The 26,324-nt window shown below is 41.3% G+C and overlaps 1 protein-coding gene across 1 annotated transcript; it reads left to right on the forward strand.

The window, feature by feature from the left end:
• Window positions 1-844: 844 nt before the first annotated feature.
• Window positions 845-22,204, forward strand: HACD1 (3-hydroxyacyl-CoA dehydratase 1). The gene is given in 8 exon segments (XM_030832383.2): window positions 845-908; window positions 911-1,103; window positions 10,192-10,309; window positions 10,496-10,514; window positions 10,591-10,679; window positions 13,310-13,431; window positions 18,434-18,612; window positions 21,243-22,204. Coding segments are annotated over 8 exon segments (867 nt in total). The 3' UTR covers window positions 21,326-22,204.
• The last annotated feature ends 4,120 nt before the right edge of the window (window positions 22,205-26,324 follow it).

Below are 26,324 nucleotides of genomic sequence, written 5' to 3' on the forward strand. Positions count from 1 at the left end.
AGCCTGGAATTTGGGGTTTGAATTCCAGTCATCTGACTCCAGAGCCTGCCTTCTTAACTGTGTGCTTTAAGGGGAAAGAGGAAATAACTGTTAGGAGAAAGCATGTGTATCTGGAAGAAGATTTTAAAAAAAGGAGACACAGAGTGCATAACAGTGGGATACTACGTTTCTTGAGGGAAGGGCTCTTGCTAGCTTTCCACCCGTAGGTTGCCTCTGTCTGCGCAAACTTTTCTCCTTTGGTATCTTGTCACGTCCTATTTCCTCCAGTTTCCCTCTAACATCCAGCGTCCCGCGCTGCAGTGCAATGAACGCCCACACAACACTGGCTCCAGTGGAATCCACGCAGGTGAGGCACTCCTATTCCACCCCCCGCCCCATGCCTGCTCCGCCGGCTGGGAAAAGTGAAACAGTGTGAAAAGTTGGCGCTTCCTCCCCAGAAGCTCTGAAGAATGAGTCTTTGGCGGGAGGATCCCACGGCCTCTCTCCACCTCCAGAAACAATCTTACAGAAGTCTGGGTGGGGCAGGGCCACGCCAAGTCCAGGTGCGTTTCGGCTCAAGGCACTAACTAGCAAGGCGCCCGTAGTCTGCGCCAAGACGCCCGGGCTGTCTCCAAGAGGAGGCTCCCCCAGCTGGCGAGGCGGATGGGTTTCCCCGAGAGCAGAGCTTGAGCTCGCACCCAGGGGCTCCCGGGACCCCCCGCGCGCCCCCTCGCCCAGGACCGGCGGCCGGGTCCCCGCGCGGCGCGCGCTCCCGCGGGCCGGGGGCGGGGCGGTGGCCCGGGACGCCCTCTCCTCCCCCTGCGGGCGGCCGGGCTGGCGGCGCCGAGGCTCCTACGCGCGGCACATGGGGCGCCTGACGGAGGCGGCGGCGGCAGCGGGCGGCGGCGCTTTAGCGGCGCGCTCGGCAGGACCCCTCCCGCTCCCCTGCCCCTCTCGTCCACGTCCCCCGGCTGCGCGGCCACCATGGCGTCCAGCGAGGAGGACGGCACCAACGGCGGCGCCTCGGAGGCCAGCGAGGAGAGGGAGGCCGCGGGCAAGAGGAGGCGCCGGGGCTTGCTGGCCACCGCTTGGCTCACCTTCTACAACATCGCCATGACCGCGGGGTACGTGCGCCCCGAGGGGCCCTCCTCGCGCCGCCGCCCCTTGGCGTTCCGCGGTCCGGGCGCCGGCGGGCCGGGGTGCGCGCCCGGAGGCGGGGTGGTCGCGGCGCGGGGGCGGCGCGCGGCGCGGTGGCCGTGGGGGAGGGGCGTTGCAGCCGCCGCCGGGCTTGAATGGAGCGTGGTCGGGGGGGCCAGGGGTGCCGGGGCCCTGCTCGCGGGGCATTGCCTAATACGGTGCACGGCGTGCGCTGCGGCAGCGGGGCGCGGGCCGGAGGTTAAGTATAGACCCGGGCAGGAATGCGGGGCCGCCCCGCCGGGGAGGCGGCTCCGGCCCGGCCGCCGCGGGCGCCGCTGCTGCTGCAGCTGGAGAAACGCCGGGGTCCCGCCACCCCGGAGCCGTCTGGCCGGGGGCCCAGACCTGCGTCCTCGGCCGCCGGCCCCTGGAGTGCGTCCTCGTGCCGCCGATGGTTGGGCAGAGTGTTCCTAACTGTTCGTGTCGCTACGGGTTTTTTTGCTGTTGTTGTTTTGTTTTGTTTTTTAAGTAATAGTGCTCCCGAGAGCTTCTTACTTGGGACGGTTTTCTAAAAACCCTGCCGGATCGGAGCATAGCACTCGTGTCCAGCATCTTGTTGGCTCCATGACTGATACCCCGTACTTTTATTTGTGGCTTTGAGTACGACTTACAAGTTAAGGTTACACAATGACTGTCTCTCTGCAAAGAGCTGTCACAGTGACTTGTGTCGACCGCTTTTCAAAACCGGCTGGGAAAATGCTCTTGCGTTTCTCAATGGCGTTGCCGTTTAAAAAAGTTATTTTCCCGTTATCCCATGAAGTATTATTAATCTATACAAATCTGGGGAAACGTTTAATACCTTTAACTTTCTCTAGGGCTTATAGAAAAATGTGATCGATAAAGATTTAATAAATGATTTGACACAGTACTGAGTACTTATTATGTGCTTAATACCAAATACAGTTAATGAAAATATTGGTATCTATTGAGGATTCACTGTGCGCTAGGCACTGTGTCAGTCACTCTAGGTGTAGTATGTCATTTCTGGTCCTCTGCAGTCCTGTGAGGGGTGCATGATATTACATTTGATAGACTAGAAAACCGAGGCACTAATAGGTGAAGTCACTTGCTCAAGTTCCCCAAACCAGCAAGTGTCAGACTTGGATTTCGGCACAGTCTGAATCCAGAGCCGTGCTACTTGTTTCCACTTCACTAAATTTTATGATCTTGAAAGGGAAAACTAATAGAGTCAAAGCTACTGGAGAACAATGGAGTACCCACTGTGTGCTGCAGCCTTTAGATACCCTGGAGGCTGAAAAGATCCTCTGTCCTCTGTGCTAGTCTCATCCAGTTAATAAACACTTTGGGGACGCCCACCATTTTTTTTTTTTTTTTTTTTTTGCGGTACGCGGGCCTCTCACTGTTGTGGCCTCTCCCGTTGCTGAGCACAGGCTCCGGACGCGCAGGCTCAGCGGCCATGGCTCACGGGCCCAGCCGCTCCGCGGCACGTGGGATCTTCCCGGACCGGGGCACGAACCCATGTCCCCTGCATCGGCAGGTGGACTCTCAACCACTGCGCCACCAGGGAAGCCCCCACCGTTTATTAACTGGTCTTGTGCCTTTCCTTTCCAGGCCACACTCCCTTTTGAAGGCCGAGGTACCTTTTCAAAAAATGAAAGTCAATGCATAACTCCAGTTTAAAGCCTTCGGTGACCCCCCCCCCCCCCGCTTTGCCTCCACTGTTGTGGAAGGGATTTAGGCTGTCTGTCGTTCAAGGCCCTTTGCAATATCTCCCTGATTTCCTCTTTCCAGTTTTATTGCTTTTGAAGTCTACTGTAACTAACTACGCCCTCAAACACCATGCAGTTTTGTTTTCATGGCTCTCTCCATCTTTGCTCAGGCTGCTCATCCTTTGGGTAATAATCCCCATGTTTCTGCTGTGACTTCTAGCCAAGCCGCCTCTGAAGTTTTCTGGGTCTCTTACCCGACCTGAAGTATAATTAAATGTTCTCTCAGCAAAGTTGTCTCCCTGCCTATGTTGAGAAGGTCCCTTGCCAAGGGGTGGGATAGGGAGGGTGGGAGGGAGGGAGACGCAAGAGGGAAGAGATATGGGAACATGTGTATATGTATAACTGATTCACTTTGTTGTAAAGCAGAAACTAACACACCATTGTAAAGCAATTATACTCCAATAAAGATGTAAAAAAAAAGGCAAGGGGAACGGAAATGGAATAATCCATATAATTAACTCTTTGGAGGCTTTCTAAACGTGTTGAGATTTGAAGAAGGGATAGGATTTGCATATGTAGAGGGTAGATATTCCAAGTGAGATTAATTCTGGAAATAGGCATGAGATGCAAGAAAGCCTCCCGATTTAATTGGAGGGTTGGGGCAGAGGGACCCTGTTGTTTATCCATCCTCTCTATATACTGGTTTACATCTGCTAATGCAAAGGTTCTTTTGTTCATTTGCTTGTTCTGTTTTTCTCTTTTAGCAGAACTTTGGAGGGTTTATTCATTTTTTTGTAATCGTCTTGAAAACAATCAAAATAATATTTAAGAATTAAAATTTTACATAAATGTAGAAAAGAACTTGCCTAATTCTGTAAGCTTAGCATGGCCTTTCATTTCTCCTTGTTATCGCTCACGTGAGTTACTTCCTTCAGATTTTTACTCAAATCTCCATTCTCAGGGAGGCCTTCGTGGCTATCTTCATTCAAATAGCAAAAACCGCACACAGACACTCCTTATCCCCCTTGCCTGCTTAATTTTTCTCTATCGTACTTATTACCGTATAACTGTACAATGAATTCTACTGATTGGTTCTGTTGCTTATTGTCTGCGTCGTCCTGTAACAGTGTCAGCTCCGTGAAGCACTCAAGAAATATTTGTTGAGTGAATGAATGCACATTGTAGGGTATTGTAGTTACAGTATCTGCTGTGTAGGATATTCTGTTTTCACTCACTGTTTCACCAAATATTTCTACATAGTTTTCATAATTACACTCTTTCATGGTTACATAAGAGGGAATAGAGTTAAGGTACAGTAATGGACTAAATCATGCCTCTAATGATGTTTTACTTTAATTTGTTTCTCTTGAATTAGTTGTTTAGGATGAATTCCTGGAGTAGAACTACAGGATGTAATTAATTTAATTAAGTAATAATGTAATTTAAAGGATGTGAGGATTTTTATTGTACTTGCTCACAACAGATGCTTGACTAGGAAAGTGAGCGTTTCTCTCTCTCTCTCTCTCTCTCTCTTTCTCTCTTTTAATTCTTTTGCTTTGCTACAAACACTTTTGAAGTCCACATGTGTTAGTGCATTATCCTAGGTCAAGCGAGAGACAAAAGCTAAATATTTTAGGCCCTGTCCTTGTAGAAGTGCTACCTGGGGCATTTGTAGATTGCAGTAAAAGACAGGATGAAATAAGTGTTCCGCAGAGGTGTCAAGTCAGACAGGTAGGGAGGATCAGAGAAAGCTTTGGGCGGGGGAGGGGGACCATCGCATTCCAACTGAGCGGCGGGGATGAGGAAAGAGCAGGAGTTAGGGAACAGCTCATGCTGACGTGCGGTTGGGGTGACAGCAAGCAGGCCTGCAATGTAGGCTGGGAAAGGAAGATGGATGGGGAACCTGGCTCACTGCACAGGCCTTACATGCCTCGCTAACACGTTTGGATTTTAACCTGTAAACAGTACAGGAAGGTGTTCATTGAAGGTTATGTTTTCACTCCTTTTTAGCTGGGTGACCTTAGGTAAGTTCCATAACCTCTCTGACCCTGGGTTTTCTCATCGGTCAGGGTAGCAAAGCAACTACTTTGCTAGGTTATTACAAGGAATTAAGAAGTAGTGGATATGAAGTGGTCGGCAGGGTGCTGGACACACAGTGGGTGTTTAGAAAGGATAATTCCTACCCCTAGTGGTGAATTTAAAAGTGCACGTCATGCAGAAGGAAACTATTTAAGATATCCTCACAGTGTACGTAGTCTGCATTAGCAGAGCACCAGACCCAAGGTTCAGGCACGTACATTTCTTGAAGTGTTGAGTAACAGACATATATTTTATTCCTGAGGTAGGTGGATCCGTGTATGAACCTACCACAACTTGTTTCTCCTTCATCCGTGGATGGACGTTTGGGTTCTTTGCAGTTTGGGGCTATGACAGATGCCGTGGTGAGCGTCTGTATGCAAGTCTTGTGTGGACCCACGCTTTCATTGTCCTTGGGTAAATACCTATGAGTAGAATGGCTGGGTCATAGGGTAGTCACATTGCTGGTTTCTTATAAAACTGCCAAACTTTTTTCAGAGTGGTTGTACAGTACATCCCCACGGGCAGTGAATGAGCTTTCTGGTTGCCACATATCCTCATCGGCACTTGGTGTGGTCAGTCGTCCTAATTTTATACCTTCTAAGTGGTGTATTGTGTTACTGTGATTTTAATTTGCATTTCCCTAGTGACTAATGACCCTGAGCATCTTCATGGGTTTACTTACCAGTTGTGTACCTTTTTTTGGTATAGGGTCTGTTTAAATCTTTTGCCCATTTTTTATGGGTTTGTTGTTTGATTTTCAGCTATTGAATTTTGAAAGTTCTTTATATAGTCTGGATACAAGTCCTTTATCAGATATGTGATTTGTAAATATTTTCTATCAGGTATGGCTTGCTTTTTCATTCTCTTCACAATGTCTCTCAAAGAGCAGAAGGTCCTAATCTTACCGAAGTCCAGTTTATCTGGCTTTTTTCTTTTATGAACCTTTCAGCTTAACTCTGTTGGCATGAGAGCCTTATGTGTGATAAATTGAAACACATGTTGGCTACTAAACGAGTCTGCATGTAGTCTAGGAAAGGAAGTTTAGAGTTGTCAGTGAACACCACACAGAAGTATGGATTGTATGAACGTCAAAGATCATCTCCGGGGCTTCCCTGGTGGCGCAGTGGTTGAGAGTCCGCCTGCCGATGCCGGGGACACGGGTTCGTGCCCCGGTCCGGGAAGATCCCACATGCTGCGCAGCGGCTGGGCCCGTGAGCCATGGCCGCTGAGCCTGCGCGTCCAGAGCCTGTGCTCCGCAACGGGAGAGGCCACAACAGTGAGAGGCCCGCGTACCGCAAAAAAAAAAAAAAAAAAAGACGCGATAAAATCAGAACATCATCATTTCTCAGTAACTGCCGAAATAATGGATGTGGATAATGACCATCGGTGCTAACATCACAACGAAGAGGGACAGCCAGAAATTTTGGGCTCCCTGGGGAAGTACGCAACACAACGGAGAAATTAACCTTGAACGTGAATCTGTCTGATCAATCCTTTAGAACTAACTACGCACTCACAGGAAATACGGAGGCCAGAAGAACATAATAAATGACATGGGGGTATCCAGTTAGCAAAACCCAGACCACGGGTAACTCTGCAGGAACCACTCAGGGTCTTCAACAGATAAATTTCACGAGAAAGAGGGGAGGAGAGATGAGGATGGATGGAAGGAGGTGAAACCTATAGATTTAAAAGAGTCATAAAACACATAGCAACTAATTGCAATGTATGAATCTTATTTCAATCATGATTTTAAAAAATTATGAGACAGTTAAGGACATTTGTATCTTGACTCTAAGTTTTGTGATTGAAGAAGTTATTGTTCAGTTCTTCACATGGGGTAGTGGTGTTTTGGTTATGTTTATGAAAAATAAACCTTTTAGAGATACATAATTAAGCATTTATGAATCATATTATAGGATGTATGAGATTTGATTCACAATAATCAGGGAGGAAGGCTTGTGGGGAAAGAAGTGAATAGAGATTTAGATGAAACAAGACTGTTAATAAGATGATACTGGTTGAAGCAGGGCAGTGGGCAAATGGGGGTTCATCGTACCATTCATTCTCTATACCTTTGTATATGTTTGAAGTTGTAAAAAAATTTTTAAAGCGGTGTTGAAATTAAGAAAAAAAAGTATAGGTGTAGATAACCAAGTTCTTCAAAAAGCAGGTGGTCTCCAAGAAATCTGAGGAGAAAAAGAAGCCCCAGAAGGCAGCTAGAAGAGCTCCACCTTCAGTAAGATTTTTCAGGGTAATTGTAGCCATAGTGGCATGAGAAGAAGGCATTTAGTGAGTGTTAGAAGGTGTTTAGGAAGTTATGCCACATCTCTTTCGTTGCTGCAGTGTTCTGTCTCCACTTAGTAACTTAAGATTTCCTTGAGGCCAGAACTATGTCTTGTTTATCCCTAATTCCCCAGCACCTCGCACAGTACCTGTCCTGTATTGATCCTGAAGATGAATGAATGAATAAATGAATTAAGCAAGTGAGAAACCTACATGCGGAACACATGTTTATATTTTCCAAAGAGAGTGTTTTGTCAAGGACTGATAGTGTCTATTTGGGTTCATATTTAGGCAATCATTAGGTCTGGCATTTTTTTTTAAAAAAAACTGTCCAAAAAAGAATTCCTAATTGTAGACACTCCTGTCGCTTTGGGAAATTTTTAAAATTACAGTTACTAAACTGACAGGTAGAGGAAACCCAACGTTAGCTGAATGTAGAGCCCTCAAGAGAGACTTTGATTCTCACCCTTTGTGATTGGGTGGGGGGGGGGGGCTTAGGAAGTGAGCACGGGTTAGTTCAGATGAGTTCCTGGCCATATTTACCAAAAAACAGATGAGAGGTTAGTATAGATAGTTCCATGGTCCTTTCTAACCCCAGAGTGTTAATTTCTTTTATTTCCAACAGGTGAGTGGGGATAGTATTGTTATACTGTACTAGTTGGTACAATACTGCCGCCTATGGGAAAACAGTAAAATTTGTTATACTGTTAAAATGCATGGATTTTTATATCATGCCTTTAAAAATGTAGAAAACTTGCCATCTAAATTAATCTTTTGATGAATTCTTTGGTAGGTTAACAGTTACCTCTTAAATCGGTCTTTGGTAAAAATCTGATTTGGATTTGTCTAAAAGAAAAGACAAGTATATGGGAAAATGTGAATGAAAACATTAAACTTTTTGTTTTCTTGTTAGAAGTAGTGTAAGGACTTGGAATTGAGGATAATGAAATCAGAACATTTTAAACCTGGAAGGTACCTAAAACATTATCCAGATTAGCACACTCAGATTATCCCAGCACAGGGTTGAGTGTTGGCTCTAATGCGGGATGGAACTGTGAGGTGAATCCAGTAAAAGCCATGGTGCAGTAGGAAGGGAAGAGCAGTGAGGGTTAGGAGACCTCCACCATGAACTTACTTACTCTGAGCCTTAGGGTAAGTCGCAAGATATCTCTGCATGGTGATTGTTTCGTATAAAACAGTGGCTTTCAAACTTTCTTGATAACGTACTACTATCAGTTAAAATATTTGAGCATAACATTCTGTATAACTTTAAAAATTACTTATAATTTAAATACATGAATTATTATGATTAGCTAATATCCCAAGGCACAGTATATGCTTAGAGCCAGACCAGTACAGCAGAGTAGTTCAAGAGCGTAGACTGTGAGATGAGTGGTGAGTTGAGGTCCCAGCTGACTGGCTATAGGGCCCTTTCTGCCTATTTCCACAGCAGTGAAATAGGATAGTAGTAGTCGCTACCTCATGGGGTTATTGTGAGGAAGAAATATTAATATACTAAATATGCATATAAGACAGTGTCTGGAACATTGAAAGCACTCTGAAAGTGTACCTATCATTATCATTGTTGTTATTATCCTTAATACTTCTACATTTCAAAGGTCTTTGTGGTAGTTTCCGGCACTTGCCTGATTCCTTGTCATATCTCACTAAAGGTCATTGTTTTTGACCTCATGGTGTGCTGAGGAGAAGAGATTCCCAGGGCTGAGGTGCCTCTCTGCCATTTTCTTGCTGTTTGATTGAGTCTGCATTTTCACCCCCACTCAGTCGCTCGTTTCTTTGCAGGCACCTTTAAGCCATTTGTCTATTTTATTGAGTTCTCTTTAATTAAAAAGTTAAAACTGTATAAAATTATTATAAATTTTATAGTTCATAAATTCATTTAACTAGACACTTTGGAGACCACTGTTTTCAAAAGCCTGGGGTAGCTATTCATTTCCATGGGTGTATTATTAAGGAGTTTTAAAAGTTACAGGAGACGCAACTTTTTTAAACTTCGAAGTGCTTTTGTAATTGCAAAGGAAACTGGAAAAAAACATTACCTCTCATCAGTGACTCTTGGAGATTGAGTACCCGGGTGACAAAGGCGGTCTCCACAGGTGTAGCTTCTGTTTTTAAGTGCCATTAATTCACAGCAACTATATTTAATGTACAAGTGTAAGTTAAAAGGGGGGAGGGGACATATGTATTTTTTCTTTTTCGAAAACAAACTTTTTTTTCAATTGAAGTATAGTCAATTCAGGTGTGCAACATAGAGATTCAGTATTTTTGTAGAATATACTCTACTTGAAGTTATTAGGAAACAATGTCTATATTTCCCTGTGCTGTACAATATATCCTAGTTGCTTATTGATTTTATACATACTAGTTTGTATCTCTTAACCACCTGCTCCTGTCTTGCCCCTCCCCCCTGCTCTCGCCCCCTTGGTAACCACTAGTTTTAAAACACACTGTTTAAAAGCAGGCTTATGTCCCTTCTGTGGTACCACAATTGTTTTTATTTAGAGAAAATGATAAAAGTGTTAATTAATGATTCTCATTCAAGATTTTTACCTATAATTACATATAAATATATACTATATATTTGTATAAAATGCATATTTATACACACACAGCTTTTTACCTCAAATTTTTATATAATTATTAAATGCTTTATAATAACTTCATTTTTGGTACAGAAACCTATTCCTTCAGTCCGTCAGTTTATCTGCTGAGACCAAAAATGCAATGCACAGTGTTTGACATTTGTATGTAGTTGATCTCGAGTATGTTCTCTTTATTCCCTTGAAGAGTCGATGTAAAAACGATGTTTGTCATTTCTTCCTATGGGTTTTTAAAATAGAATAATGAACTGAGAGCATAATAACACATACATGTTATTACTGTATAAATTATGACATTTCCTTACAGGAGTCAGTGGAATTCGTTGTGACAGAATTTTATAAAATGCTTTTACTTTCTCTAGGTGGCTGGTACTAGCTATTGCCATGGTACGTTTTTATATGGAAAAAGGAACACACAAAGGTTTATATAGAAGTATTCAGAAGACACTTAAATTTTTCCAGACATTTGCCTTGCTTGAGGTAAGTTTTCAACGACGCTGTTTATCTATCACTGCCATATTTATTTGAAAATATATCAGTGGAGCAAAATTAGCCTTATTTTGCTGATTATGTACTCCCTACAGATGCATTTAAAACCAACGATGACAGGAATTTATTTTATGTTGTATGCTATTGACATGTGATTTTTTGTGTGTTTGCTTACAGATAGTCCACTGTTTAATTGGTGAGTTTTTGATTTAATTTTTATGTTTGGCATAGATGGCATTTCGGGCAGTGGTTGACTTGTTTTTTTCTTTAAGGAATTGTGCCTACTTCTGTGCTTGTGGCTGGGGTCCAAGTGAGTTCAAGAATCTTTATGGTGTGGCTCGTTACTCACAGTATAAAACCAGTAAGTGACACAACACTTCGTCTACTTGAGCCTGCGGGAAAGCTTTCTTATTAATAGGAATCCAAAGTGTTAACTGTATTTCAGGAAGCAGAACCCTTGGCCAAAGAAAGGTTGGGTTTGGATGTAAGTGTGATTGTACATTGACTTAGTGCGTTCGTAGAATGGCTTTGAAACACCAGCAAAACCAAAAATTGGCATTTTTATAGCCATATAAATCGGGGTTTTCCAATTAAAAAAAATTTTTTTATTTTAGGCTGCGTTGGGTCTTCGTTGCTGCACGCGGGCTTTCTCTAGTTGCAGCGAGTGGGGGCTACTCTTTGTTGCGGTGCACGGGCTTCTCATTGCGGTGGCTTCTCTTGTTACGGAGCACAGGCTCTAGAAGCGCAGACTTCAGTAGTTGTGGCGCATGGGCTCAGTAGTTGTGGCTCGCAGGCTCTAGAGCGCAGGCTCAGTAGTTGTGGCGCATGGGCTTAGCTGCTTCGTGGCATGTGGAATCTTCCCGGACCAGGGCTGCAACCCGTGTCCCCTGCATTGGCAGGCGATTCTTAACCACTGCACCAGCAGGGAAGTCCCTATCCACTCTTTTTTTTTTAAGATTCTTTTCCCATGTAGGCCATTACAGAGTATTGGGTAGAGTTCCCTGTGCTATACAGTAGATCCTTATTAGTTATCTATTTTATATATAGTGGTATGTATGTGTCCATCCCAGTCTTCCAATTTATCCCTTTTGCCTCTTTTTTATATTACAGAAAATCTCTTCCTTGGTTTTACTATTTAATCTTCTCCAACAGTGGTATCTCATGGGCATCTTTCCACCCATCTTTAATTAATTCAACCAGCATGTATTGAGCGCATTCTATACCCCTGGCACTGTGCTTACTTTGGGATTTACAGAAATGAATAAGTCAGTCTCAGCTGTCAGGGGTACTGACCATCGGGGAGTAGGGGGCAGCCCTACAGATGTTGAGTCATTCAACAAGTATGAATTACGCGCCTATTCTGTTCCTGACGCTGTGCCGGGAATCTGGCTATTTATAATACACGTATGGTTCCCACCTCATGGAGCCTGGAATTGGGAGAGATGGTGCACAAGTTGTTGCAGAAATAATTGTTTGATTTTACTAGTGTTAGTGCTTTGAAACAAGAGGCCAGTGTGGCTTGCAGTAACCGGCAGACTTGGCCTGACTTAGGGAGTGAAGGAAGGCTTCCCCGAGGAAGGAGTGTATCAGCTGAGTGCTGTAGATATACAAGCGTTTGGCAGACAAATCCTGATAGAAATTGGCAAGTGTTATAATACAGATATGAACACAGTACTGTGAGAACAAGGAAGGGGAGCACGTAACTGCTCAGGGTGAGAGGAAGGGGTTTGGGACAAGTTTTCCAGAGGCCGTGGTGGTTAGCTGGATCTTAAAGGTGAGAAAGGGTTTTCCATGGGAAGTATTGATAAAGGGAGGAGCATTCAGGGACTTCCCTGGTGGCACAGTGGTTAAGAATCCACCTGCCAATGCAGGGGACACGGGTTCGAGCCCTGATCTGGGAAGATCCCACATGCCATGGAGCAACTAAGCCCGTGCGCCACAACTACTGAGCCTGTGCTCTGGAGCCTGCAGGCCACAACTACTGAGCCCGCGGGCCACAACTACTGAGCCTGCACTCTAGAGCCCACGAGCCACAACTACTGAGCCTGCGCTCTAGAGCCCGCGGGCCACAACTACTGAAGCCCACGCACCTAGAGCCCGTGCTCTGCAACAAGAGAGGCCACCGTGATGAGAAGCCCGCGCACTGCAACGAAGACCCAACACAGCCAAAAATAAATAAATAAATTTATTAAAAATGAAAACGGAGGAGCATTCTATTGATAATTAGAGGGAATGGCGTGTGTTAAGACACATTCAGAGCATAATCTGGAAATAATACAAAGTTTTGTGTCCCCAGAGAGAGCTGGGGGTGGGGTTGAGTCGTTGCACAAGAAGTCAAGATTTCTGAGCTCCAGCTGTAAAGATCCTTGAACATCATGCTCAGGTGGGAGGGTTTTACCCTTTCCTCCTGTTAAGCAGTGGGGAAGCCATGAAGCTTTTAAATCCTGGGACTAGCACCTTCCAATTTTGTTTCTGTTGGTTTGCTTCTGTGTTTTGCTTTTAAGAGAAAATGTCCACCTCTGAAGTGGACACTGCATAGGGGGCTGTGACAGCATTCTGCATGAGAGGTGATCAGGTCCTAAATTGACACCGTGGTAGCAGGGCTGCAGTGAGTGGGCAGATTCGGGAGTTAGTGCTGCAGTAGGATGGGTGTGATTTGACGACCAACAGAAAGTCCGAGGGTCAGATTGTTCCCAGACTGGTTTTGAGGGGCTGATGTTGTCCTGGGGTGGTTGAGTTATTGGCTAGAGTGAAGGGTGAGACAGAGAACCCAATAGAAATGTGACCATTCCTGTGCTTAGAGCACATTTAAATCGCGTGTTTGTAAAGACTTATTAATGGTGACTGCATTGCGTTTTCTGTATTGCATCTGTCTAACCCTAGCTCTCCGTTATAATAAAAGGCACGTACCAAATAATAAACAGAAAATATCTTCGTGGAGAAAGAAGTTCAAGGTTAAACAACGCTGTGGTTTTCTCTGTAATTCTGCAGATCCAGAATGAGGAGAGTGTGGTGCTTTTTCTGGTCGCGTGGACGGTGACAGAGATCACTCGCTATTCCTTCTACACATTCAGTCTTCTTGACCACTTGCCATACTTCGTTAAATGGGCCAGGTGGCGACGATGTCTTGCAGTTTAGTTGCTCTCGGTCCTGCGCATGCGTGTTTTGTGTGCTGAGCTAACACAGAGAATTAAAATGTGTGTCTTAGCCCTGTGTTGCCAGGAGGCTGCTGTTTTTGAAATCAGCAGTGTTATACCTTGCATTCTAAAGGCTTAATTTAATGACCAGGCAACAATCATATTAACATATATCTTGAGTGAAAGCAATGCCAGACAAACTACGTTAGTGTCCTTAGCCTCTGAGTCGGTCATTCATTTTTCCTTGAAAGCAAGATATACATCTTTGGAATTACGTTAAATCAACTCTTGGCCAAAAATATGGCATTTTGTTTGATTGACTTAAATTTTTTTTTGACAACTCACAAGGTTTTTATTCTACAAAACAAAGTTAGGAAAATAAGCTAAAACACTAAAAATAAACTTTTAAAATAGGCAAGCTTTAGTAACAAAATGCATATTAAAGAAGTTATTTGAAACTTCCAGTGCATAGACATTATTTTAACACGACAGACTTTCATTGAATTAAATACATACTGTTCTTGTAATTGCTAAAAGTGGCCCTTACATCAATCAGTTATTGATTTAAATTACTTTAATATTCCACCTAGTATCCACAAGTTTTAGTATCTTATATATACAATGTCAACTTTTTTGTGTGTGTATAAAGTAGCAGAGACAGACATTTTAAAAAGTCACCCTTAGAGACTTCCCTGGTGGTCCAGTGGTTAAGACTCCTTGCTTCCATTGCAGGGGGCACGGGTTTGATCCCCAGTCAGGGAACTCGGGGAACTAAGATCCTACATGCTGCATGGCACGGCCAGAACAACAACAAACAAACAAACAAAAAAGTCACCCTTATTTGAAATTGTATTGTTTCTTATGAGGACAAAATTTGTATTTCAAGGGTTCTAAACATAGCCCTCCCAAAGCAACAGTTTTTAAAGCAGAAGATGTTCCGTCCTTTTTAAAGTATGCGTTCTTTGAGCAGCTGGTATTTTACAAAGTTATTATAAAAACAACTTATTATTTGTGCCCTTTGGAGAACAAATCACAAACCAGCATAGATTTGTTCATTTCATTCTCCATGTTGCACTTAGAGTTGAAATAACAATAATAACAATAACATATGCTGTGTACCTACTGCATACCTGAGGTGCAGGTGTGAGTGCAACAAAATCTCTGTCCTCTCAAGATGGAAGGGACAGAAAATACAACAACTAACAGGTGTGAGAAATGCCAGGTGGTAAGAAATGCAGGGGAGCAGTTGGGTTAAGAAACGTCTATCCCATATATGTCTATGTAGATAGGTAAATTAGATAGATAGATACGGTAGATAAGATAGATAAGATATGTAGGTAGATAGATAGATAGATAGGTATCCCACATAGGTAGAATACAAGAATTCGACAGTATTTTCATTCGTTAAAATTTTTATTAAGCTACAAAAGTAATATGCTTTCATTGTGAAAAACTCTCAAATAGTTTTAGTATATAGAATAAACGTGGAAAGTTCCTGTTTGTACTCCTACGTGAGCCCCACTCCCTTTCCTTGGAGAGAGAAAGTTGGGAGTTTACCATCAGACTTTTTCTTAATAACAGCAATGTGAACACACAGATGTGAGTTTTTAAAAACATAAATAGGGGCTTCCCTGGTGGCGCAGTGGTTGAGAATCTGCCTGCTAATGCAGGGGACATGGGTTCGAGCCCTGGTCTGGGAGGATCCCACATGCCGCGGAGCAACTACGCCCGTGAGCCACAACCACTGAGCCTGCGCGTCTGGAGCCTGTGCTCCGCAACAAGAGAGGCCGCGATAGTGAGAGGCCCGCGCACCGCGATGACGAATGGCTCCCGCTTGCCACAACTAGAGAAAGCCCTCGCACAGAAACAAAGACCCAACAACAGCAAAAATAAATAAATTAATTAATAAACTCCTACCCCCAACATCTTCTTTAAAATAAATAAATAAATAAATAAATAAATAGGATACGATACTTGATTTTTGTTTATATGTTGGAGATCTTTTTTTAAGTCAGTACAGATCCATTTAGATCTAGCTCTCTAACTCTTAATGCTGCATAATATTCCATAGTATGACTGACTCAGTTCTATATTGCTAGAATTTAGATTATTCCCAGTTTTCTGATGCTATAAATACTGCTTTGTGATATTAAAAACAATGTAATATCCATATTTCCATTATTTTTTAAAACTCTGATATTTGTATTAATCCATAGCTAGCTTATGAAGGTAATTCAAAACTAGTGTCAGACTTGTTTTTGCTCCCCTTATACAAAAGGCCTAACATTTTTTATTAATTACTCCTTTTTAAATAACTCATATTATATATGTTTAAATATAATAAATTAGTATATATAAATAACCTAAAAGAATAAAAACCTTTTAAATTGTCTATATTCCCCCTACAAAGGATTATCACTCTTAATTATACTATATACCCTTTCAAACGTTTTTATATTCTCTAGCTCTTTTTTAGATATTTGTGGCTTACCATTTTGAATATGACAAAATACTTCAAAATTATAGTTGGAGCTTAAACGTTTCGTCTGTCATAAGAAGGTTGCACTACCATTTATAAGCGTTTGGCAAAATTGGCAGTTTGGAATGTAGCTGGATTCTAATCCCAGAATGCATCTCATGCCATTTTGAATGACCTCCGTCTTTCAGACTTCTAGCACCTTTGAAAATACTAATTCATAATATGGTCTCTTTTTATTTGCTGTATTTATAAAATTTGTTTGCGGGAGATAATGGTCTCTAATGCTTTGCCCGCCTTTTAGAATGCATTTGCATGTCTTGAATTTCTGGAAAATTTCCAAACTCTACCATTGCATGTTTAAATTTGCTGTTAGAAATCCTTTGTCAATTGCCTTAATGTTAAGCAGGTTACTATAAAATCTTTCAACTTTGAAATGCACATGTTAACATAACACATCACGTCAGTTAAACATAATCGTGAATAATTATGTTTCATGTCAAGAATCTTAAAGATCCCAACCAGCTGTGTATTTGCCAACCCCATTAAATAACCTAAAATAACATTTATATTTATGTTCCAGTGTTGAAGCTATTCTCAAGTAAAGCTTAAAAATGGCTTCTTATTTATCGAGTTGCCCTGCTGTGATGGTTTGAATATACTTTGATTCTATTTATCTGCCAGACATGTTCCTAGAAAAACCCACTGAATAGATAAATGCATAATGTTATGTTTTCATATTGATTTCCATTTTAATTTCAAAAAAGCAGTCCCTTCAGAAAATTTTTGATGACAATTGGGAATCTGTAAGGAAACATCACGTCTCTTTCTGAATAAGTAGTTAAATCTGTCATGCTGCCATCAGAACTTAGAGAGTTGGTGACATAGAGCCTTTTCAAAGTGCAAGTAAAGTCAAATAAATTGTGGAATTTTTTCCCATTTCATTAAAAATAATCACGTCTTTAAGGCTTTAACCTAGTTTATACTTAGTGTGATATTTTTTCAGTTAAAGAACAATCTTGGGCTTCCCTGGTGGTGCAGTGGTTGGGAGTCCGCCTGCTGATTCAGGGGACACGGGTTTGTGCCCCGGTCCGGGAGGATCACACGTGCCGCGGAGCGGCTGGGCCCATGAGCCATGGCCGCTGAGCCTGCGTGTCCGGAGCCTGTGCTCCGCAACGGGAGAGGCCACAACAGTGAGAGGCCCTCGTACCGCAAAAAAAAAATTAAAATAAAATAAAATAAAATAAAATAAAGAACAATCTTACCCCCAAAAAAATTATCTGAAAGTCACATAAAGTTAAAAAAAAAATTTAAGAGGTTTGAATGTCTTACTTAAGAAGGGAATATAAAATGCTCAGTTATGTACTTTTAAATTGAGGTAGGAAATCGAGGTTGGAAAAAATTGATTTAAATAATACACACATAACTACACCAGGCTGGTGAGGAAGCAGGCGGCATGCACAAGGCAAGGAGGGGACACAGAGGGACAGTAGAAGGATCATTTTCTTTCTTTACCAGTTCATCTATTTTGGCAAATAATTCTGCCCCCCTCTGTCCTCTCTTGTCCTTGCATATCCTTGGCACATAGGAATAAGGAAACTCTTAAGAAATGTCATTACCTTGGGCGCTTGAGGCTGTCCTGCGGGTCCACTAGTGGACACTTGTGCAGTGTTCCTCTAACTGTAGGTGGAAGTGATGCTGGCCCCGCTCTGTGTCGGAGGATGCTCCGCAATGCAAATGAACAAACTGTGACTTGGATTTTGACTAGAACTCTCTCAGCTCTCTTTTAAGCAAGCTGACTATTCCTTTAATGTGCAAATTCAGGAAACGACCTGTCTTCCTTGTTTTGTCATGAAAACAGTTTTAGGCAGTATGTTCGTTAGTAGTTACTGATGCTTCAGGTGGTTTTATCAGTTTTCTAAAACAGTCGTTCTTTTAATTAGTAACCACAAAACGTTTTCCAAATGTCTCCAAACAACGACTTTGGCAATTTCAAGATTTAGATATAAAATTAGGATCATAACTGGTCTTTTTTAAAAACACAGCATTTGATCAACAAATGACTAGCTGCAGGGAAAAAAAAATCAGTATGATTCCAGGTGTCAAAGCAGTTACTTTTACAATGCCTTACAATGCTTACATTTACTTTACAATACACTAGAATAGTTATAATACTTGTATACTTTATTATACTTTAAAAACTGCATCAATCAGTCACTGACTTTAAAATCTATTGTTATTTCAATTCTGTAAAGTAAGTTGACTTCTTACTTTATTAAGATCTTGCCACTTAAAATGGAAACTACTATAAGAAAAAAAAGCGATGATAAATTAATAAGCAAATGATTAAAGTGAAAAAAAATTAACCTTGTTACGTGAGGTTAATATAAGTATGTATAGAAAGGAGAATTTTTAAGCTTAAATAAAGTAGTAGCAAAAGAATCATGATATAAAATCCAATAATTATTCTAGAAAATAATTGTCAGGTTTTTCTTTCTCCAGATATAATTTTTTTATCATCTTATATCCTGTTGGAGTTGCTGGTGAACTTCTTACAATATACGCTGCCTTACCATATGTGAAGAAAACAGGAATGTTCTCAATAAGACTTCCCAATAAATACAATGTCTCTTTTGACTACTATTATTTTCTTCTTATAACCATGGCCTCGTATATACCATGTAAGTATGTCTCTATTAGTATTATACTTTGATTTAGCATATGCTGTCAAAGTTTTTCAAAAGATGTCATAAGATGCCAGATTAATAAACAAGGAAAAATAATGTCTTAAAAATACATCAAAACCTCCGTTCAATGCCACATGTATTCATAATTTGAAATAACTGAAGGGTGAGTTGTGAGAAAAAAAGGTAAGTAAATTAACACACAAATGATTGCCTTCTCAAAATCACTTAAAAATAAGCTTAGTATGATTTATGTTTTTAAAGAAAAGATAAAGCCTGCAGTGAACTCTTTGAAAGCATTTAGAATTATGTATCTGAACATGAACATTTTATCCAAGAAAATCTAAGGTCATTTCTATTCATTAAGCACATACTTGGAAAGATCATCCAGGAGTACTTGTTAGTCTTATGTGTGTTGCCCTGTGTACTAGAAAATAATAAAAAAGCTGCTTTTCTTAAAATATTTTGAATAACTCAGTCTTTCCACTAATTTCTCCTCACCTTTCAATAGTTGCAATGCATTGGTGAGACTCTAGTCATTTCATTTAAATACAAAGTGGTATATTTTTAGGTCAGATTTTGATAATCACTAGCAGGAAATATGAAGATAAAGCAAAGCTGTTGTTTGCCCTCCTCAATAAAGTTAGAGACTCTGGGGTCAGTGAGGGGGGAAAGAGAAATGAGAAATGTTTATAGAATCTAAAATCGACATTGATGCAATATGAAATAATTTCATCTAAAGAGGATGAACGTAAAATTTGGCCACTTCCTTGGGACCTCCAACTTTTAAGCTTTTCCAAAATCAAAATTGCCTTGATGGTCATATAGTGATTTCATTCCCCTCATCTTCTCCCATCTCAGCCTGACTCCTCCGATTATCCACCAGGGCCAGTTCAGGAGGGCTCGGGGGTGGTGTGCCTATGACACTTGTTTCTTTCCCTGCTTTGCGCAACATCTAGTGAATGTTGGAGGTCTGGAGCAGAGCCAGACCTGTCCTATCATAGTTACAGGTTCAGGTCTTGGGTTGCCTTTTTTTCCTCACAGCCACTGAGGCATCTCTGTGGAAACCCAGGGCCCAAGAGATCATGGTTTGAAACCATCAAACCAGTAACTTGTGACGGTGCATTTTCAGGTGTCCTATGAAGACCAGCCTTTGCCAGTAGCTGCTTCTCAGTTTAGGAGGCTGTCAGTTACCTGAGAGCCCCACCTGCTGGAGGATCAGCCAGCCAGGGGGGTGTTTTCCACCTGATTATTAGTATTAGTAGTAATAGCAACTAATTCTACTTTGCTTATTAAATCCTTTGCTAATTACAAGTATAAAAGTACATTTTGAGCACTTAGTGCTCAAAAGAAGTCCTTTTAGTTCTCATTTATCGATGGGGCCATTAGAGATTAGAGAGGTTAAGTGAATTGCTTTAAAAATCACTCAGCTAGTGAATAAGATCAAGGTTTGAACTCAAGCCCATACTTCTACTAAACTACTCAAGATGTTATAGAAGTATTTGCAAAAATCGCTTTAAGTCTATATGGCCTGAATATATTTAGGCCCTTAGGTATAATATGACGGTTACATTACTGAAGATTGGATACCTAAATAAAAAAATAAAATCTTTTATGCATGTTGGCTCCATTTGAGCTAAGTTCAAGAAGTAGTTACCCACAGTTTTGCCTAAGCAAAATATTCAAAGCTTGTTTTGTCATTAGGTTCATTAGTTTTGGCTATTCTGTTCATCGTTTTCAGAGGTATTTGTATACTTGTATTGTTTGTAGCTGATGTTAATTTGTTCATGCACCAACATTTACCCTATAACTTAAAGTACTGGTTCAAATTGGCTCAAAATCATTCTCCAACTTTGACAGGGTGGATGACCATTTGTCTAACTGACCTAATACATATATATTTGTGTGTGTACCAGACCACCCTTATGCCCAGCCAAGAGGGGTTTTGCTCTGGGCCCAGTTTTAGATAGAGGGCCATGTCCTGGCTCACTGCTGGTCACCACTCCACACAGGACCCCCTTCCTTCAGATCACATCCTGGAAACCCGGGACCATGGAATTTGCAACCCAGATGGCACTGAGCACGCATCTAGACTGCATAGCTCTCTTCCCCAGTCTGTTCTCCTGGGGGTTATAGCACCGTTACCTGTGTACACATCCCTGAGATCAGGGGGCAGCTGTTTGTGAGGGGGGTGGATGCAGCTGGGCTGTGCGGCCTTGGACATCCACACAGATGTTCACGAGACCCCTCATGGTACAGGACAGCCGATGGAGTGGAGCGAAGGGGCCGGGTGGGACAGCTTTCCGTGTGCAGCACTGTTCTGGCACGGTGTTCCGAAGAGTTATAGAATTCTAAATTCAGACATGGCCTTCCAGGTCATTATGAAGAGAGATTTATCAAAATATTTAGGTTTGCTGAAGAGACTGACAGTTGATGGCATTAAAATATTTAGGCATCTGGTATGTGGCCCTCCCTTTGTACACTTACCCTGAACCCTGTAAATATTAAGGGGTGGTAGCAACTGTATATGATGTGCTTGCTTTCAAAGGCCGCCATGTTTAAGAGGTTTCAAGTATAAAAGATTTCCAACCATAGCTTACCTTCTCTGTTTTCTTTTTTCAATTAAGTGTTCCCACAACTCTACTTTCATATGTTACGTCAGAGAAGAAAGGTGCTTCACGGAGAGGTGATTGTCGAAAAGGATGATTAAATGATCCCTACAACAAGGTGCCTTTTCCAGAATAACCAGGATTACTTGAGTCCAAGTTTTAATAATAAGAATAAACAGCCTCATGAAAGATCGCGGATTGTGTTATTTCTTCAACTATAACTTGGGACATGCGGTATTTGCCAATATTTGCCTTCAGATTGTGCCAGGTCCGTTTTCTCCAAGAACTATGCAAGTGTTTATTATCAACTCCTGGGTCGGTGATGATCATAAAAACAAATAATTGGGTGTATTACCTGGAAAAACAACTTTTGTTAGTTTTTAAACTAAAAATAAGTGTTACTAAATTTTTTTTGCAACATATGTTCAAAGCTTTTGAAATCAATATTTAGAAATTAGTTTAATGATTTAATATTATGATGCCTGCCAGTGATATTTATAAATGAAACTAAATATAGAATTATAATAACTGTTAATAATGTATTAGCATTTCTTGAACCCAAGGTCTATTTCTCTTAAGTTATAAGGTAGCATTTTTGATTAATAACAATTTTTGGAAACATAGACATAGTTTGCTATGGTAAATCTTTTGATCTAGATAAAGTAGTCATATAAAAAGCCCAAAATATTCAAGTATGTGTCACAGTTGGAAAATATTCTTTGGAAATATGTTTAGGCCACTGAAATTATACTCCTAAGCAAGTTTATTTTTATTTGAATTAACTACTCAAGGTCAAGCTTTTCAATTGTAAGGATTTTAAGGGATTAGAAAGAATGTATGTACATACTTGGCCTCACTTGTAAGAAAACATAGTAACATTGAATCTGATGGTAACACTGTGTCTGTTACATTCAGAACTCTGGCTGAAAAAGGCTGCTCTATACCGTGGAATCATCTAATAAAAAATCATCTTGTGACAATCCCTTTGTGGTACTTAGGTAACAAAACGTTTTAGGGCATGATCTGAAATAGACTCCTTTTATTCTGAATTCCATTGAATAGCAAAAATCTTATCGTAAAGCTTCTGTCCACGGGTTGAATAGAAAGATACACTGAAGATAATCTACTAATGCTTTAGTTCTAAAAATGTTTTAATTCTTAAAAATGTCCTTAAAATTTTCCCCCTTATAGTAAGGTAAGCTGCTTTGCTGGCCTGTTCTAGAGACACTATTAAATGTGTGACTTTAAAAGAAGGGGAACTTTGGGCCTGCTGTAGATATGTAGGTGTCATTTTGGCTTTAATTATTCTGTATTCTTTGCATGTACAATCAGCATGTAACTTTACACTTTCCAGAATTGCTTGTTTTGTGTTACTACCTCCTTTTCAAATGATTTCATGTGAAGATTTGTAGTGCAGAATAGTTTTGCAAACTTACATTTTAGATAACTTGATTTTTAAAAAGGTGCTATTTCTCTTATTATGTTACATTTTTAATATTTCCTTTGCAGGATTAGGTTACTAATTCTCAAAAACGCTGATGTTCATTCTGCGTTTACATGGCTTTGATCGTTTTCATCTTGAATTTTTATACGGAAGAAATTTTCAGGGACTTTTTCCTTTTGGTAACATAGTATAAGAAGCTCACATATTTATCTTGTTAGATGCCTGTCTTGTGAAAAATATTTTCAATCCTTTTCCTAAAATTTGCATTAATTCAACTTGTACTCCCTACCAGCAGCTGTAATTCTTTTCTTTTCCCTTAAGTGATGGAATATCTTGAATTAGGAATTGTGATCAACTTTAATAAAAATGAAATACATCAAACTATTCAGGGACTATATTAATATACTCAGTGCATGCCGAAACTTTAGACTTAGTTTATCTTTTTTTTTTTTTAAAGAAGATGTTGGGGGTTGGAGTTTATTAATTAATTAATTTATTTTTGCTGTATTGGGTCTTCGTTTCTGTGCGAGGGCTTTCTCTAGTTGTGGCAAGCGGGGGCCGCTCTTCATCGCGGTGCGCGGGCCTCTCACTATCATGACCTCTCGTTGCGGAGCACAGGCTCTAGACGCGCAGGCTCAGTAGTTGTGGCTCACGGGCCTAGCTGCTCCGCGGCATGTGGGATCCTCCCGGACCAGGGCTCGAACCCGTGTCCTCTGCATTAGCAGGCAGATTCTCAACCACTGCGCCACCAGGGAAGCCCCTAGATTTAGTTTATCTTCAGGATCTTTTGTTTCAACAAATTCTAAGCTGTCTTTTGTGTAGAAAATAAAGTGCTTAAATGGTAGTTTCATTTTAAAAAGAGAGTATTTGAAAGTCCTTTGCACTTGTCTGCTGTGACAACATTTTCTTTTGAAAATCTCCCAAAAGCGTTCCTTTGAGTAGGCAAGTCAGGCTTGAATCAAATAGACCTTGAGGGCTTCCCTGGTGGTGCAGTGGTTAAAGAATCTGCCTGCCAGTGCAGAGGACACGGGTTCGAGCCCTGGTCCAGGAGGATCCCACATGCCGCGGAGCAGCTAAACTCGTGCGCCACACTACTGAAGCCCGCACACCTGGAGCCTGTGCTCTGCAACAAGAGAAGCCACTGCAGTGAGAAGCCCACGCACTGCAATGAAGAGTAGCCCCCGCTCGACGCAACTAGAGAAAACCTGCGCGCAGCAACGAAGACCCAATACCCTGTAATGCCTATATGGGAAAAGAATCTAAAACAGTGGATATATGTGTATGTATAACTGCATCACTTTGCTGTACACCTGAAACTAACACAACACTGTAAATCAACTATACTCCAATAGAAAAATAAAAATACATTTTATTTTTTGATTTAGGTTAGTGTCTTACCCCTATATTTTTAAATGCAGTTGTTCTTAAATCCACTTAACACTTTGTGGGTTTTACTTTTTAGGATAAAGACTAGAAAAATGGGTTTCAGATCACAGCTTTTATAAGAGTGATCCTAGGACCCCAGAGTCCCTCCCTTGGAGGCTTTGCGTCAGTGGTTGTAGGGCTGAGGAATCTACATTTCTAGCAAGGTGCTGGGTAGTTTGATGCAGGCAGTTGAGTTTCCACCACCCCTTTAAGAAACACTGCCACAGAGAAATATCAGGGGGCGGAGGGAGGTGACTTCTTACAAATGCCATATTCCGTGTACTTAATAAAACAGAAAAAAATCAGCATTCCATGTGCTATTGTCTCTAACCAAAATGAACACCATAGCTTTAAGTTTATACAAATGAAAAACTCGATATTTGCGTAGGGTGAGGTAGTAAGACATTTTGTATGTGCTCTTTAAAGCATATGTTATTTTATAGCCATGTAATTGGTCTGTCCATTCACTTAAGTAGTGTAGGGCAATAAGACAGAGAACAGTAGTAAAATCCAGAGCAATAATCAGGTTTTTTTCTTGTACTGAATTTAATGATATGAAATAAATGGACATCATAGTTTCAGTAGTTAAAAACTATGCTAGGGCTTCCCTGGTGGTGCAGTGGTTCAGAGTCCGCCTGCCGATGCAGGGGACACGGGTTTGTGCCCCGGTCCGGGAAGATCCCACATGCCGCGGAGCGGCTGGGCCCGTGAGCCATGGCCACTGAGCCTGCGCGTCTGGAGCCTGTGCTCCGCAACAGGAGAGGCCACAGCAGTGAGAGGCCCGCGTACTGCAAAAAAAAAAAAAAAAAACTATGCTAAATGATTTTAGTTCAATAGTATTGTTCATTGAACAGAACTTCTAGTCTTTTCTTTTTTGGTCAATAACCTAAACACACACACACACACACACGCGTCTTAGGAATATATTCAGGATTGTGAAAAACGTATATGTTCCTGTTTTTGAGAAATATGCACAACAGAAAGTAATTATAATTTGCCTGAGTGATTTATGACTTAATCATCAGTTGACTAAAATAGATCTGTGGTTAGATGTGTATGTTCAGAAGCTAGTTTTATTGCGTATGCTCTAACTGAACTTTATTAAAACCTTTACAACAGAAATTAATCTTAAGAACTGAGGAAATGGAAAGATTAATTTACATTAAATGTACTCAAGAAGAAAAAAATGACTTAGTTTTCAGCTGGGAGAATGTTGATATTTGAGCATCAAGTTTTTTTTTCAAAGCTACAACTTTGTGACTTATATGCATAAGCATTTGCTCTAAGATTAGGTATTACTTTTTTGTTTCAGTTCCAAAATCAACATATATGGGATAATTTATATAGAAACTGATTTTGTAGCATTAAAAATGTATCACATTTTAGGGGCTTCCCTAGTGGTGCAGTGGTTAAGAATCCTTCTGCCAGTGCAGGGGACATGGGTTCGAGCCCTGGTCCGGGGAGATCCCACATGCCGCAGAGCAACTGGGCCCTTGCACCACAACTACTGAGCCTGTGCTCTAGAGCCCGCGAGCCGCAACTACTGAGCCCGAGTACCACAGCTACTGAGCCCGTGTGCCTAGAGCCCGTGCTCCGCAACAAGAGAAGCTACCGCAATGAGAAGCCCATGCACCGCAACAAGGAGTGGCCCCTGCTCTCCGGAACTAGAGAAAGCCCTCGCACAGCAACGAAGACCCAATACAGCCAAAACTAAAAACAAATAAATAAAATTTTTTAAAATGTATCACATTTTAAAAATAGAAATTAAAATTTCAGAAAGTTCAAAATTTGAGGATTTTTTTTTTTTTTTTTGCAGAAGAGTTGATACTATCTGTACTAGGTAGTATGAACTAACAGTGTGATAGCAAAAGTTAGGTGTGAGCATAGCTAGTGAAAAAGGCCTTTAAAAACAGGTTTTAAGAATGTTGGTTATCTCGCAGGCTGTACATGTTCATAGTTACGAAGCATTTTTGGCTCTGAAAAATTCCTAATTATTATTATGCTTATGGAATTATCTGCTTTATGTAAATGCATTCAGATAGTTTTTGAAGAAGTGGGGTTTTTTTTTGGGTTTTTTTTGGTTTTTTTGCGGTACGCGAGCCTCTCACTGTTGTGGCCTGTCCTGTTGCGGAGCACAGGCTCCGGACGCGCAGGCTCAGCGGCCATGGCTCACGGGCCTAGCCGCTCCGCGGCATGTGGGATCTTCCCAGACCGGGACACGAACCTGTATC

This window comes from Globicephala melas, chromosome 2 (genome assembly GCF_963455315.2).
Source record: "Globicephala melas chromosome 2, mGloMel1.2, whole genome shotgun sequence".
Lineage (NCBI taxonomy): Eukaryota > Metazoa > Chordata > Mammalia > Artiodactyla > Delphinidae > Globicephala > Globicephala melas.